This window comes from Trachurus trachurus, assembly GCF_905171665.1.
Source record: "Trachurus trachurus genome assembly, chromosome: 21".
Lineage (NCBI taxonomy): Eukaryota > Metazoa > Chordata > Actinopteri > Carangiformes > Carangidae > Trachurus > Trachurus trachurus.
The window spans coordinates 5,276,793-5,292,869 of NC_139899.1; the positions used below are offsets into that span (position 1 = coordinate 5,276,793).

General features: G+C 45.0%; 1 protein-coding gene across 1 annotated transcript; it reads right to left on the minus strand.

The window, feature by feature from the left end:
- Nucleotides 1–5,583: 5,583 nt before the first annotated feature.
- arglu1a (arginine and glutamate rich 1a) lies at nt 5,584–15,862 on the minus strand. The gene is made up of 4 exons (XM_083997503.1): nt 15,278–15,862; nt 10,611–10,836; nt 7,767–7,850; nt 5,584–6,490 (listed from the first exon to the last, which is right to left on the minus strand). Exons 1-4 carry the CDS (start codon nt 15,607–15,609, stop codon nt 6,326–6,328), a joined length of 807 nt encoding a protein of 268 aa, XP_083853629.1. The 5' UTR covers nt 15,610–15,862; the 3' UTR covers nt 5,584–6,325.
- Nucleotides 15,863–16,077: the final 215 nt, after the last annotated feature.

The window sequence follows — 16,077 nt, forward strand, 5'->3', positions numbered from 1 at the left end:
GGAAAGGGAACACGCACGGACCACAAACCTCCGGTCAGAGCATCTCCAGATGAGAGACCTGCTACAAAAACCAAAAGGCGCACGGCAAGTAGTTCATTCAGCAGAGCAGACAGTGCGTTAATATTCTCCCCCTGCTCGGAGCGCAGTCTTCAACCCGCTGTAATACATCCCTCAGAGAGAAAAAAAAAAGTGGCGGTGTCCACTGTGGACCGGGCTGCAGATGGAAATCAATACAAATATAAATCCCCCTGCGTTTAAGTCCAACAGTACCGACGCCAAAAATCCAGAGCAGCAGCAGCAGCAGCAGAGAAAAGGACAGTGATGGCTGGTGGTGGAATGGTGAGATATTCCCCTTTCAGTTGGTGCTGGTGGTGGAGGTGGTGGTGGTGGTGGTGGTGAGCAACAAACTGTGGATGACAGCAGCCGACAAATGAGAAAGGCTTAAAAAACAATGAGGTCGGATGGTCAAAATCAAGAAAATGGTAAAAAAGATGAAAATGAAAGAAATCAAAGGAGCTGGAATGGAAATTCTCATACTAATATAGGCCCCGAGACAAGTGCCGCGGCTCGATCCTGCAACATCCGTCCCAGACGCCCGCAGACTGTGAACGGAGAGACTGAAGCCTCAGCGCGACGCTCCGAAACCTGGATGGAAAGTAACTGCAAGGGACCGCGACTGTGAATATTTGCTGGAGTTGGTTATGCCCAGGCCCCGCCCCTCGCCGCCGCTGATTGGTCCCTCGGCGGGAAAGTCAATAGGAGCTCTGCTGTCAGTCAAAGGGAGGAGGGAGGGTGGAGAGAGAGAGAGAGAGAGAGAGAGAGAGAGAGAGAGAGAGAGAGAGAGAGAGAGAGAGAAGGAGGGAGAGGGGGGGGGAGTGGGGGGGGGTGCAACCGGTTCAGTACGATGACTAGTGGTGAGCGCGACGACACACGCCGCCGAAAACCCACTTGTGTTAATCGGCAGGTTGATTAATGACGTTATAACAGGAGAGAATGTCTAATAATGACATAATAGAAATGCATGCATGGTATTAACCTGTAATATCTGTAATGAGGAGTGATGATGATACACAAAGTGATAATAAAGCAGAGTGACACTACGATTAAAAACAATATCTATCAGTGATAACAGCTGCACATACAGACTGTACATTTAATCACTTTAAAATACTTACAATAATAATAATTATTATTATTATTATTATTATTAATAAATAAGCAAATAAATAAATAAAAATCAGCAAAAAAAAAAAAAAAGTCTAGAGATCGTATGGATCAGCCGCGATGAAAACAACGAGTCAACGTTTACTTGCATCAGGGTCACAGCCACAGAGCCGCATGTGTCTCCATTGACTGCAATACAGAGCAGCTCAAGTTCTACCGAAATACACGAGCGCCCACTAGCGGAAAATCCTCCTTAGAGAGTCACTGGAAACACTGGGAAAGTCTTCACTTTTACATCTAAATCCAACTTCAACATCACTAAATTAAGTTTTTTAATATCTGAAAAATAAAGTAGAGTATTATAGTATTTTAAACTGATTTTTCCCACTAATTTAGAGATCATCTTAAAGGGAAATTCACTCTATTTTAAACTTTGAAGTTGTAGAAAAGGGTGAAAAGGGTATTTTGGATTTTTAATTTTTAAACTGGATTTTTTTTTTACGACATGAATTTCAAACATTATTATAATAATTATTAATAATAACACTACAATTATTATTATAAGGGACATTAGTCGGATGTGTATTGTTGCTCCCTTGGACTGGTGAAAGGTGACGACCTGGGGAAAGTTCCTCTAAAGCCTAATTGGAAGGACACACATTGACACCTCCTGCAAACACTGCATTTTTAGTTAGTGGCCTCTAATTTAACGAGCATGCACACACACGCACAGACACACACACCTCTGCCAGGCTGTAGATTGCAGCTCTTCTCCATTGTGTGAAGTTTGTCACTATTTAACGACTTAATTCGATCAGGGCGTTTTGAAGGCAGCCGCCGCGGAACACTGGCTGTTTGCTCAGCCGATAATCAGGCTGCTGTGACACCGGCACCGGCCTCACCTCTCCCTGCTCTCCCCTGGAATGGAATACACAGAGCCGCCACTCACATGTTTATTGCAGCTGCAAGGATAGGCTATTAGATTTATTTAATTATCTAAACGGCTATTATTAGTTTAACGAGACTGGCACGTGCGCGTCTCCAGCTTTCCGAAATATTTATTATTTTAATATTAATAATTATATAAAGTTAATATTTCACCCTCTTTACTGGCTGCAAACCAGCGGTAAGTCTCTCAGTCTCTCTTATAACCACATGTAGCCTATTAAGTAAACTCTGTTTTCAGTGTGTTTTCAAGTGCGTGCGTGCGTGTGTGTGTGCGTGTGTTTGTGTGTGTGTGTGTGAGAGAGAGTTATAATAATAATCATAATAGGTCTAAAATTGATCAAAATCTGCAAATTCACCAGCTTCAACTGACAATGCAGCTGCTTCTAAACTTTCACACTTAAAGCTGCATGAAAGCTGTCCAGCCTGCAGACTCACAATTAACATAAGTCAACTTTGAATAGTTTAACCACAAAGCAAATGAATTAAGTGGCCTAAAGAGGAAAAAACTCTTACCTCGAGTGAGTTTTTTTTCCTTCTAAATGAGTGTGTAGCTATGTGTGTGTTGCATGTGGTAAAAGCGGCCGTGCAAATAGAGCAGGTCTAGTTACTAACAGGCTCAGTGTCATTTAAAGTGTCTTTAACTGTCTGTAGTATTTCAACTCCGTGTTAACTTGTACACTTTTACTGTGTCCCTAAATTATTTTTAGTGAAAACCGTGGACGACAGCGAAGCAGCAGCTCCAGTTTCTTTATTTTTAAAACTCTTCCTTCCTTCCTGGCCGAGGCTGCAGCGAGCCGTGCGGCGGCTGCAGCGACACACACATGCAGACAGGAGAACACGGTAGGCTGCCTATTGTTCCTCAAGTCGGCAAAACTCTCCTGATTACTCACCTGAGATAATTCACCTCAAGTGAAAAAGTCAAACATGTTCCAACAGGCCGAGAGCCTTAGTGGCTTTTCTGCTTTTGACACTTTATTATTATGTTACTATAATAATCATATTATTAGCCTACTAGGCTGTTTTATTATATGGAACCGAGGCTAGTTGACATTATTTTGTAAAAGCCCACTAGGAAAAAAAAGAAAAAAAAGAGGGGTCCACTTTCCACACATCTCCTCCAGACTCACTGAGCTGAGCCGAGCAGCCGAGGCAGGCTGCAGACAGCCGGGGACAGGCGGCTCACAGGCCGCAGTGCAGATCCTCTTTTCTCAGCCAGGACCGCAGAGACCCGGGCTGCGCTGCGCCGGGTCGCGGAGTTCTCGGGTGCGGGACTCCTGTTAGGTTTGTGACGGACGGAGGACTGATGGTAGAACGGACGGTTCAGCTGCGGGACACAGACACTGGGGGAGTTAAATTTCTATTTTTTTCTAATTGGTAATTATTTTGCACCTTAACCCGTCCAGTTTGCAGTGCTGCGGACTGTGATCCAAAGCAGCAGGCCGTGTTTGAAACCGTTTCAGTCCGTCTCTGTCACATCAGGCTTAACACTGTGGAAACAAAGCAGCGGCGGCGGGACCAGGCTCCAACCAGACCCGAGGACCCGAGGACCCGAGGACCACATCCACCTGTCGCTGCTCAACAGCTGCAACTGCTGCTCCTGCACGGTGGCCTGGACCGGACTGCTCCAGCCGAGGTACAGGTGGGTTTGGTGAGTTCACGGTCTGTCTGCCGTGTTCGGTAAGAGAGGGCGACAGCACCAAGCTACTGATCAAACCCATAGAAAATAAGACAACATTTTATTATAATAATAATAATAATTATTATTATTATTATTATTATTACTGAAGTAGCCCATGTATTTACATGTAGAGAACAGTACATGGTTTATGAGGTGTGTGCATCATCAATCTCCTCAATCTTTATACTAGTTTAATTACCAAGTAGGCTAATTCCTCAAATTAGCAGTCATTTCAGGGTGGTAGGCTACAATTTGGATTTTCCCAACTCAAGCGAGTATGAGAAAAGGAGAAACCTACAAAAAAAGTGGGGTCATTCATACAAAACTTAAAAAGATTTTTTAAAAAAAATCTTTCCTGCAGCCATCACTGCTTTTTCCTACTGCGATGGAGACAGTGAAGGCGACATGCAGAAAGTAGATGTATTTTTGAGGACTGGCAGGTGAGCCACCGAGGTGCACGGTTATTGCGTTAGTGCAGGAGCGGCATCGTTGTGTTGTAGCCAGGGCCGTTGCTAGGAATGCTGGGCCCCCTGAAAGAATACTAAAGTGGGCCCCTGGCCTGCTCCCTTTCTTTTCCACTTTTACGTAGGTATTATCACGTTTTATTAATTTTGTTTTGATGCTAATTTACTCTGAGTATTAGTCAGGGTCTTATGCAGAATAATTCAGTCATATTGGGTTTTTTTTTGTGGGCCCCACTGGGCGCTGGGCCCCTGGAATCATCATCACCTTTCCCCCTATATAACGGCCCTGGTTGGAGCCTAACCTCTGCTGTGGCGACGGTGACAGCTGTGGAGCAGCGGACGCTCGAATGACTGAGGACAAGTGAACATTACACAGGTCAGACCCACCGACTCAGAGTAGTGTGTAGTTTATTCATATTTTGGGATGGATCTCCTCAGACTTTTATTGAGTGATCAGCAGATGAAGAAGACGACACACACAGAGCGGTTTGTAGGCATTCGATGAATTTACTCAACTGTTCAGTCCCTTGACAATTGGGGAGAAATTACATGACAAACTCAAAAGTCCCACAACATAACAAAAGGTTATTATACCCACCTCAGTCATAGTCTTTCGCACACACAAACGCACACACGCACACAGACATACACACGCACACACAACTTGATCATTCACTTGCACTTGCACAACCACACTCTGACCTCAAACCTGATCTTACCTGCACTTGTCCATCCACTAGGAATCAAGACTTACCAAGCGAGGCGCATTGCCACGTTAATTTACTACAACAAAAACTCGGGGGACAGAACATCAAGTATATAGTCGGGAGTTCTCGTGCAATTCACCGTTTTCCCAAAGAGTCTGATAAAACAAAGCTCAAGTATTTACCATGACTGTCGTGGTTTTTTTTGTTTTTGTAAGTGTGGATCAATTTCATAACACAATCATAACTTGGGAAGCAAGGGGGGGGAGGGAGGGTGGGGTGGGGTGGGGAGAGGGGGTGGGAGTGGGAGTCAGCACATCACAGCAAGGCTAATAACATTACATCATACAGGAAATGTCCTCTCTCCTCCGTTACCCACAGGCCACCTTATCATAGACGAGACATGTATCCTGGAGGTTTTTGTGGGTCGGGTCGGTCATGGGCAGCTTGGGAGTTGAGACCGTGTTCACTTGTACTGTACAAACTCCAAATCTTTAAAAAAAAAAAAAAAAAAAAAGCTTTACGCGTCCTCTCGGGACGATACGCTGCTATGTCATTTTACAAAAATAATACACATGGCGGACAGATGGACCAGAAAGAAGAAGGTGTGGATTAAAAAAAAAAAAAAAATGCAGAGCAGAAGGTAACGGGCACAGGAAGTTAAGGTGGAAGACGCATCCCTGACGGCTGGGCGGGAGGTTAACTGTGCTTTTTAAAGGCCGGGCTGTGATTTGTTACCACGGCTTCGGCCACTTGAAGAATTTTTATTACAAAAAAGGAAAAGAAGGGACAGGAAAACCACATGCCAACTCCCAGGCTGCACATGCGCTTTTACAGTAAGCTGAACTAGACACACTAGACAATACTCCTATATATCAGGGACTGGCGTTCTATTGTAGTTTTGCTGGCTGCAGAGACGTGTAAGAAGAGCACAGGTGTGGCGGCTGATCGCTGTCACACCAGAGTTAAGACTTACAGGGCAAAAGGACATGTTATGTTATAGCATTCTACATCAAAAAGTTCAACTTCCCTAAAAATGAAAATAAACCTGGAGAAAAAAAAAAAAAAAAAAAGCTAAACGAGTCGTCTGTGCGGTCGGGATGAGGAGGGATGGAGGGAGCAGTCAGGACCTTTGAGGGCAAAACAACCGCCTCCTCTTCGAGGCCAGAGAAAGACCGGGAGCCTTCACCGGGGACAACGAGTTTGGTCTGGACCCCCTTTTCCCTCGGCCTTCCTTCTGCACTTCCAAAACGAAGCGAGCGTTCCACGGAGGAAGAGGAGAGGTGGGGGTCGGCTGATGAGGGAGGAGAGCTTAAAGGTGGGGATGAAGGCAGGGCGAGACGTGTGGACGAAGAGGAGGGGCAGTGTCATTCAGTAGCCTTGAGGGAGAAGGAGAGCTTGGGCCTGGACTTGCCCTTGCCGAGGATTATTTTCTGCTCCTCCTTCTGCTGCTTCTGACGGTCCTGCTCCAGCTTCATGCGTTCCTCGTGAATCTTTCTCTGCTCCTCCACAATTCGCAACTGCTCTTCGGCCTGTAAAGTAGAGGAATCAGACAGGAAGGTCAGACGAGGACGGAGAACAATGTCCCCGCAGAGCCCCAGCGCTCAGAAGCTGAAGGCGCTTTCTTTATCTCCCCTTAAGATCTGACATTAGACTTATTTATGTGTAGTTATTTACTGCTGCCTCAGCTTCTACATATATCAAGTCACACTGCGTTGCCAGCTTGTATGTATTAAACAGTGAACTGTTAACCACAGCTGATACCCATCAATTCAGAGAAGTGCTTCTTCACACAGTACTGTTCAGTTTTGGTTTGTTTTTCCAGTCTTGTGGTCTCCATCAGTTTTGCATTTACACATACCTGAAGCAGAAACCACAACATGTGGCGGCTTTTCTTACCACACTTAACCCTCCTTTTACCCCAGGACATTTTTGTCCACTTCTCACACTTTCCCCAACTCCTCACGGTCAAATAAAAGGTCACTGGGGCCTGATTTTTGGCAAGGCGGTGTATCTTTGGGTAAACTCTGGATGTCCCGAATTTCAGAATGAAAGTCCATTTTTTTGGACCCGTAATGCATTTTAACCACACCAATTACGCTTCGCCTATGGGTTTTTTAATGTATTCTAAAGTAAAAATTTTAACTAACAGATATCACCATGAAACTTTCCAAGTTTATTACTCACATTAAGACAAATATTTTTTGTATTTAAAGTTTAGTCAAATATGTAAATGAGGCTATATCTAATGAAATATGCGCTAATTTCCAGAACCAAAATCTGAACAATGTATAAAGCCCCTTTCAAAATACTTGTTTTATTTTGTTGACATATTATAGTCAGAAGTTTTCACTGAGGGGATTTTGGATATCTCTTTTTATCACTAAAATACTGTCACCAGCCATAAACCCCATAGAGCCCTATGGAAATTTTGTGTTTTTACAGCAAAGACAACTAGCCAGGAAGGGGTTAAACATTTTGAAACCCATGTCAAAAGTGATTTTCATGTTTAGTCAAGAAGACCCAGCCCTATATGTTATCACAAATATTTTTGAAATTTGTCCAAATTGAAGGTTCATCCGAGGGTTTTAATGAGCTATTATTTGTGTTCACCAAAACGTGCAAATACAATACTAAAATTTAAAATAAATGAAAGAAAAAGAGCATAATGTTGTATAATAATCCTAAATGACAGTATTGTGTTAAAACAGTGCTGCTCAATTGTGTGTGACGAGAGGGGGGGGGGCAGTGTGCCAGCATTATGAGTCTGACAGAAGAAGGGAGACGTGTCAGAGAAGCAGGGCGTACCAGTTTGGCCTGAGCGTCGGCGATCTTGCGGTTATTCTCCTCCAGGATTTTTTCCAGCTCCTCCCGCTTCGATTTTTCTTCCTCCTAAACGGGCAACACAGTGCCATGTTAGCGCACGAAGAGGCCACAGCCACAGAGCACTTCATGTATATACGTACACACACACACACACACACACGTCGCACGCACGCTCGGCCCTCTAATTGTCAAGACACGCACACCAGCAGCAGCAGACGCACGCGCACACCAACTCATCATGCCACAGAGAACTCTGTTTAGCCTCTCGCACGTGACCACACTGTGGCATTCTTTTTGCGGCCTGACTTTGTTTTAAAAATACATAGTGGAGGCAAAGAATTATAAAGAAACTGTGGGTGAAAATGGACCCGCTATGTTCCCCCGCCCACACCCCCCACCACCCTACCTCTACTGCCGTTAACACCCTCCTGGAACACATTAAAAAACTAAGCCACACCTAGAGCATTCACTGGCATTACTGTGAAAGACATTAAAGATTTACACAGGAATTCAAAAAAGGGGAAGGGGGGGGGGGGGGGACCCACTCATCACACTCATAAAAACAGAAGACAAGACAAGTACAATCTAGAAGAAAAATACAGTTGCTGTTTATCACATCATTAAAAGCAAGAAAAAAAGGATACAAATATAGGAGGGAATAGTTTTGGCTCACCAATGCACGTATACCTACGCATTTTCCTTTTGCCTGTGTACCTACACAACTGGTGAAACCATTCGGCATTAAACGGTTGAATATTTACTGTCTCGTCCGGACTGTGTGGCCCCTGCAGAGACAGAGAAGCGCTCCTGGGGTGGGAGGGAGGGTAAGTAGGTATGGGGGGATTCTGCCGTACTGCCGTACCGCACCCGCGGCATTCCTCTTTCTTTTTTTTTTTTTTTACTCTGATCTCTGCACTCTTTAGCCTGTGTCTGCGGCTCGGTTTGTTTAGTTTTTTTGTGTGTTTTCCTTCCTCTTTACAGTGGTTCAGCCCCCCCACTGAGACGATGCCAGAGTGAAGGTGAGGACGGAACAAAGTGGTGTCTGTGTGCGTTCGAGGAGGAGGAGGAGGAGGACCGGACCACGGTACACTTACAGTACAGGACACAAGTCACAGGTGAGCTGAAAGGCTGCAGGCCAGCTCAGGTCAAGTGCTATAGTTAGGAAGGTGGTGAGTTGTGTTTCCAAAATAAAAACAACACAAATGTATTTACAAAGAACAATATCAAACTTAGCAGCAGCCCTATAGGAGAAGCAAGTCATCAGTAGTAAAAAATAAAAATAGAAGAAAAAAAAAAACACAGTACATTAGTTTTTCTAGTGAGAAAAAGGCTCTTTATCTGAGTGAAATAATGAAAATTAGAAAGAATATATTAACAGATAAGTTAGACCACACATATTTAATGTTGTCACAAACAGGAAAAGGGAAACGTAGTGGTCCGTCATTATGTAACCAAGAGCAGATGAGGAAGATTGTCAAAATAAAAAGAAAAGCTGCACGGGGAATTAAACAAAAATGTGATTAACATTTTCTACACAGAAGATTGAGAGGAACAGGGCACAGAAATCGGCTCTCATACTTAAAAAATCCAAGTGTTGTGCTGATTTATTCAATCAACTTGAAAACTTCAAGGATTTCAAAGGATTCTGACCTTTTGGTTCTAGAGTAATCTTTGTTTAAGCTACTGGCTGCATAGATATGTCTGTGTCTATGAGTGAGAGTGGTCAGCGAGGTAGCAGCAGAGCTAAAGGCTGGAGAGAGAGAGAAAGGGGGGGCCGGATAAGTCTTAGGAGGTAAAGGTGGCACGCTCCCACTACATTTCTCACCCTATTAGTACCAGGCCACTGGCTGCAGCCTCGGCAAGTCAGGGTCACTGGGCTTTGGCTGTGCCTCTCATCTACAAGACATTATTAGTGTTGGCTAAACAAATGTCCTGTTCTTAATAACAGCTGGCGAGGTGGGACACAGTGTCTGTCAGACAAATGACTGCCACTGCCTTGATCTAAGATAGTTGTCAGATTATAGAGATTCAGGGACAGCCATGAGAATTAAAAAAAAAAAGGAGAGCTCTTATTTACAGAAATTAATTGAGGGAAAAAGTACAAATATCAGAGTAAACGATCAAACTCAATTAGAAATAAAGACAATGAATGAGAGTCAGAGAGTTTTTTGTAACCCTGCCATGGCAAATTCTCACCGGCACGTTAGGAAATCCCCTCATCGACAACAACCTGCTTCAGGTACGAAGCCAGGCCTGTGCTTCGAGCTTCTCACTTACAACTTTTTAACAAATGCATGAAAATTCGGTTTAAACAAATTAGGGAAACACTAGCTGGGGAGCAGCTGCGACTGTGCGCACGCTGGAAAAGTTCCATTTACTTGGAAGAAGCTCCACAGTGAAGTGACGAGCGTTCTGACTGAGTTTCTTATCTCACGTATTTGAAGTTGTGAGAAATGACTATGTATGTATGGACACACACATGCACGCACACACTCATACACACTGGTACGTCGTTTAAACACACCGACATGAAGATCAACCAGACTACAGGCAGCAGTGAGGAGGTTATCAAAAGTGTGGTATGTTTTGTGGAGACGAATCGTGGGTGACTACCCTCCCTGCAGTGAAACTTGGACCATGGCTGGGTTACATTCAGTAAGGGGTAACAAGGATAGGTGGGGGGTCCCTCCACCAACCCTGCATGTCCTGTAGATAGGCACCGGTCACAGCAGGTGACCGGCGGGGGTGCGGTGGGTACGGGGAGGTGAGTGGGTGCAGGGGGGTGAAGGAAAAGGAGGGGCTGCGTTCCAAACGACCGAGCGTTACCTCTCTGGCCTTCTGCGCCGCCAGCTCGGCCTGCCGCTGCCGCTCCAGCTCCTCCAGCAGCTGCCGCTCCATGATGCGCTTGGCCTCCTCCACGCGCCGCAGCACCTCCCGCTCGATCTCGTCCTTCCTCTTCTCCAGCTCCTCTTCGACCCGCTTGGCCACCAGCTCCTCCACCCGCCGCGCCGTCTCCTCCTCGATTAACTTCTCCTCGATCTCCTGCTGCCGGCTGGAGACAAGAGCAGAACTTCTCCTGTTATCTATTCACGAAAATCTATTATTTTGTTCAAAAGTATGTTTTTCATTAATCAGTAATCCCCCCCCATCAACAAACTGAAGTAGTGTTGGGCGATTTTGACATTCTCAGATCGTCCCAATCGCCCTCCCAGGAGATCGCCGATAGACCTATCTATCGCCGGGGTACGGGGGGGTTGGTCGTTCCACGTGTTCGTCGGCAGCGTATGAGTTTCGCTTTTACCGTGCCCTGCTGTCATGCATGCGCGCTTCTCTCTCTCTCTCTCTGTGGTGAAACAGTCATATGACAGAGTATCTTTTGGAAGCAGCGAGAGGAGCGGCTTCATTAAAACAAAACAAACAGATTGCGCATTGGATCAATAAAAAAAAGTAGCGAGTATGTGTGTGTGTGTAAAATCGGCAAGAAAACAAAACATCGCCGATCGTCCTTCCAATCGCCGATAGACGATTGGATCGCCAATCGGCACAACCCTAAACTGAAGTGTTCCTTTCAGCTCTGAATTAGCCGTTAATATCATTCATATCTACATGGAGCGGGTAAGCTCGGTGCTGGCTGCCATGTTGTGTCGCCATGTTTGAATGGAGCGTTACACTGATGTTGCATTCACCTGCAGTCGGGCAGACGGCCGTCGGTAACAAACCAGATGTCATTTTAGTCACAGAAGTCCAGAGAAAGCCGGTAAAACGTTGGTCAGGTAAACAATACCACATCGCCCTGACAACATATTGTCATGTGTATTGTTTTGCCTCGTGCTGACGGACCACTTGTTTGCATAGAGGCTTGTTTATGCCGTTACGTGCAGCGGCTGTCGTCCGTCTGCCGTCTGCCCAATTTCACGTGAATGCAGCATGAAAAATATGATTGAGTTGCTTGCGATATACAACCACAACGCTAGATGGGAGTAATTCCTACACAATATACCTTTAAAGCTCATGTTTGATTCATCTGTGCATGCATTACACCCAAACTGGGAACAACCGTGCCGTTTGTATCCCCCTGTTAGAGATGAAGCAGTTTTTTTACACTGCATCACAGTAGAATCACCATTTACATTTTTATCATCACTATAACCCTGGTCGATTACAGTGGCACTAAACCACTGTGAGACTTCAGTTGGTGACTGTGTTTGAAAAAGGGCTGCAGCTACTGTTTCATGGCAGTGTTGAGGTTTAACAGCACCTGCTAAGTAGGGGACAGGTAATATCGCTGTTTGAAACACATTACAGCACCAAAAAGAAAAATTGCTATTCCCTTGTGTACAAAGTGGACATGCAGCAGGCAATCCAAGTCCGGCCCCCAGTCCCCCATGACTCACACCTGTTAGACATGTTATCATCTCAATCACCCAATGCAAATATTCACAGGTTGGTTTAATACAAATATAATACCCAGTTTCTCCTCGACACCAACTGAATGCCACATACTTCTGACTTCTGTTTTGTCCACAAAAACAGGATGGATGTACAGACAACCAGACTGTTTCCAGCCATCACCAGCGCAGAGTCATATAATAATATGTGTGATTTTTTTTTAGCTATTTTGCGCAAGGATCAACTATGTCAGTGTTTCCCATACGTACGATCGTTCCGCTCGCATCTGTTACCTTTAATTGTCGGTGCAAGCTGTTATTAAAACGGTGGAGCAGAGCCGCTCAGAGCTACACTACGGAGGCTAATGAGATTTCCCTCATCAAACTCATCAAATACACAATCCAACAACTCCACAACGCTCTGGTGGACAAGTTGTGACCTGCACATTCACCACGCTATGAGATAATAACGGAACGTTACGAGACAGAGTCGTTTTAGAGGTAAATTCATGCAAAACCATCGATACGCGTTCCCGTCAGGGGGCAGTCTCTGCATTTGCCTCGAAAACAACTCCGTGAGAGAAACCAAGAAACCCCATTAGCCTCCGTAGCGTAGCTCTGAGCAGCTCACTACTCTGCTCCCCCCTTCTAAAAATAGCTTGCACCAACAATTAAAGGTAATGAACCTACTCCTAAAACTATGGGGATTATGGCAAAGGGCCAATTTGCCAAAATGTTGAACTATTCCAACTAACCTCTAACATCTTCACCATGTCATTTACATGAGACACATCAGGGTTTCCCCCAGAAAACTTGTTAAGCCCGGTGGTAGGGTGGCACCGGCGGCCCATCGGCGGGTCACCGGTGCCCAAGCGTGTTTTTTTGTGACAGGGGCCTGACCCTGACCGATGGCAGGGCCCTGTAGGGAACAGATTCATTAATGGAGCAGTAGCATTTAGCAGGTGTGATTCCGTAAGGCCTTAAGATCAATGTTAAAAGTTGTCTATTGTCTGATGAGCATGATGTCCGTGACGTGTCCCGTTATGTGCGACAAAGTTGTAACGTTGTCAGGTGATGAAAAAGACACCTGATCACGTGTTTATTGAGTATAAAAACTGATTTAAAAATTTAATAAACGATGTTTAGCCTGGCGGGCCGCCAGGCTTATAATACGCTGTGGGAAACCCTGCACATGTAAAATCATCAATCCAATCCGAGGCTGGCTGTATGCAATATGCTTAATAAGAGGAGCACTGATCCTATTGCTGCCACCTGCCTCCTGAATCAGCCTTTTCAGTTCTGCAGCATGCAGACAGGTTAATGCAGGTCATCTGCCATCTTGAAAATGCTTTTAAATTGTTGTTGTTTTCCCTCAAACTGTACCAATCAAGCTGTTAGGGAGTGAAGAGGTGTGTTCGCAAATCGCCCCTGGCAACTAGAAACACACAAACTGAATTCCCTGGATTTGATTTCGTCCCGTCAGCCAACAGGAAACCAGAAACCTTGCCCAAGCAAGGACTGATGTCTTCCTTCTCTAACAAGTCTCCAGTATTTGCGTTGTGTGCTTGTTTAAGTGGCCCTGTGGCTATTACGCAGTGAGAGAAAAGAGAGTCACTCAGGAGACCAGGTGCGAGGACAGTGCCTCAGATCTCAGGTGTCTGTGCCTCCAGCTACCACATACAGAATTGGCAGTTTTCCTGTCTGATAACAAAAGAGCAGCGGTCATTATGTGTGGCAACAACTTAAGTGTTTGAAGATGCAGATTGGTGTCACAGCATCCCCTGATAATCATGCTCTGTGGTACACTGTATGTTTGTATTGCGGCTTTATAGACAAGGATTAAAATTATTATTGCAATGTTTCTTGTGCTTTTTTCCCCTTTGATCTACATAAGACAGTTAATAACATATATTCCACAAAGAAGGTGATTCATGCTTTTCCAGTAGGTCATGCAGTATTTGACATCTACTCATAGCTAAATCATGCAGTGGTTGGGGCATTATTCATATGAACTGTGCTGCTACATACAATTCCCTATCCCAGAGGTCTTCAACAGGGGGTCCGTGACCCCTAGGGAGTCCGCAGAAGTACTGCAGATGGGTCATGAAATTTTTGGTTGATTATACAATTGTTTCCACATCTATGCTTGAATAAAAACGTCAATTAGAATAGCTTGTATGCATGATATCATGCCATTGACAGACATTGTTGATATAAGAATGTTTATAAATGACAGTGGCACAGCCGTCCTACTCACTGTATCTTTAAAATAAAAACATGAATATATTATGAACCTGTGTTTTGTTTGAATAGCTTAGTATTTAATGTGTACAATAATGTCTCATTAGTGTGTTGACATACTGTCTTACCCTGGTCCACTCCTTTTTGCACTAACAGTTGATACAAGAGTAGTACTACCTGTACCCATTACTAATTTAGTAGCCTTTAATGTGAACAGATGGAATCAAGAACAAAATAGAAAAGGGCATTCAGTGCCGTGCTCCCACTACTTTATTGAATATTCATTATGATAAACAACTATTTAAGGGATGGGGGTATTCTGGCTGTTAATTCATTGTTGCATGTGATGCCCCATGGAAAGCAACACGCACACGGTCAGAACAGAGAAGGCATTCTTCTTGCACATAAACACAGTACAGTCACACACTAGATGTGTTCTTAGTCTGGTTTTAAATTGTACTCAAAACACCAAATAGGTCACACTGTTGCCTTGTAAAGGTTACATGCCCTCAGATGAACCTTGACATTTCAATGTGTCTTCCCTACTTTTTTTTTTATTCATTTATGGAGCTACATTATGAGTTTAAACCCAGTCTGGAAGTTGTGTCGTTTCCTGTGACGAGCTGCCGCTGTGACAGTTCATCCCCCCTGTGTACCAGCTAGGGCCTGCAGACTGCAGAGCCGCGCTGACGTTAGCATGCTCCAGTGTTTCGCTCGTTAGCATTAGCTCGCTAGCACAAGGACCTCACGCAGTCTATTCAACACAGCCGGCCTAGCATTTAGCTTAGCTCGCGGCTGCACGTCTGTGTGGTTTGTTATTATATAACGTCCAGTGCACCTGGTCTCAGGTTAAAATATACTCACATCTTCCTTTGTCTCTCCATCTCTGCTTTTCTTTCCTCCTCCTCCTTCCTCTGCTTCTCGTCTAGGGCATTCCTCTTGCTCAGCGTCCTGCCGAAGATGTCGATGCGCTCCGGCGGCGAAGCTGCTCTCTCTCTGCGGGACGAAGTTGTAGTAGACCGAGAACGAGAACGAGACTCTCTGCGCCGGTTTCTTTTAGATTCTCGGGATTTGGACCGCTTCTTTGACCTCTCCCTGTCCCTGGAATGCGACCGAGACCGGCTCCGTTTCTTGCTGTGCTTGCTGCCTTTGGAGTGTTTGGACCGGGACGAGCTGCGGCTCCGAGAGCGGCCCATGTTGACCACCTGCACCAGTCGACCGCTAACACCGAGCTGCTGCGTCTTCTGGCTCACACTTCCAGCAGTATGTTGAGTTCCGTGCCACCGGCTACTCTTCAAACGTGTTACGCATTAAAAAAAACCTGGCGGAATCGCCTCAGCTGCTCTGACTTTGGAGAAATAAGGATTGAAAAGTGATAACAGTTTTGCCCTGATAACTTGCTATAAAGAAAGATGGCGGTTTGTCGAAGTTGTGGCTTCCCAGCAGGCACCGCGGCTCTCGGTATTTTCCGTGAATCTTCGGGTACAGTCGCTGAACATGCGAAGCTTGCAGCCTCAGGAATATATTGGACCATACACATGTACACCATCATGTTTGCATCTTTGGATGACTTGAAAAACAGATTTAATAATTGTAGATGTGTGATAGTATTGTAGCATCCTGTTCATAAATTGACCCATTGCAGCTATTTAAAAGGTAACCAG

Excerpts from the sequence above, each read along its gene's own strand:
- arglu1a (XM_083997503.1), bottom strand. The coding sequence starts at position 15,609 with ATGGGCCGCTCTCGGAGCCGCAGCTCGTCCCGGTCCAAACACTCCAAA. Across the intron at positions 10,837-15,277 it reads ATGGAGAGACAAAGGAAGAT|CCGGCAGCAGGAGATCGAGG; the intron begins GTGAGTATATTT and ends TCTTGTCTCCAG. Across the intron at positions 6,491-7,766 it reads CCGACGCTCAGGCCAAACTG|GCCGAAGAGCAGTTGCGAAT; the intron begins GTACGCCCTGCT and ends TCTACTTTACAG.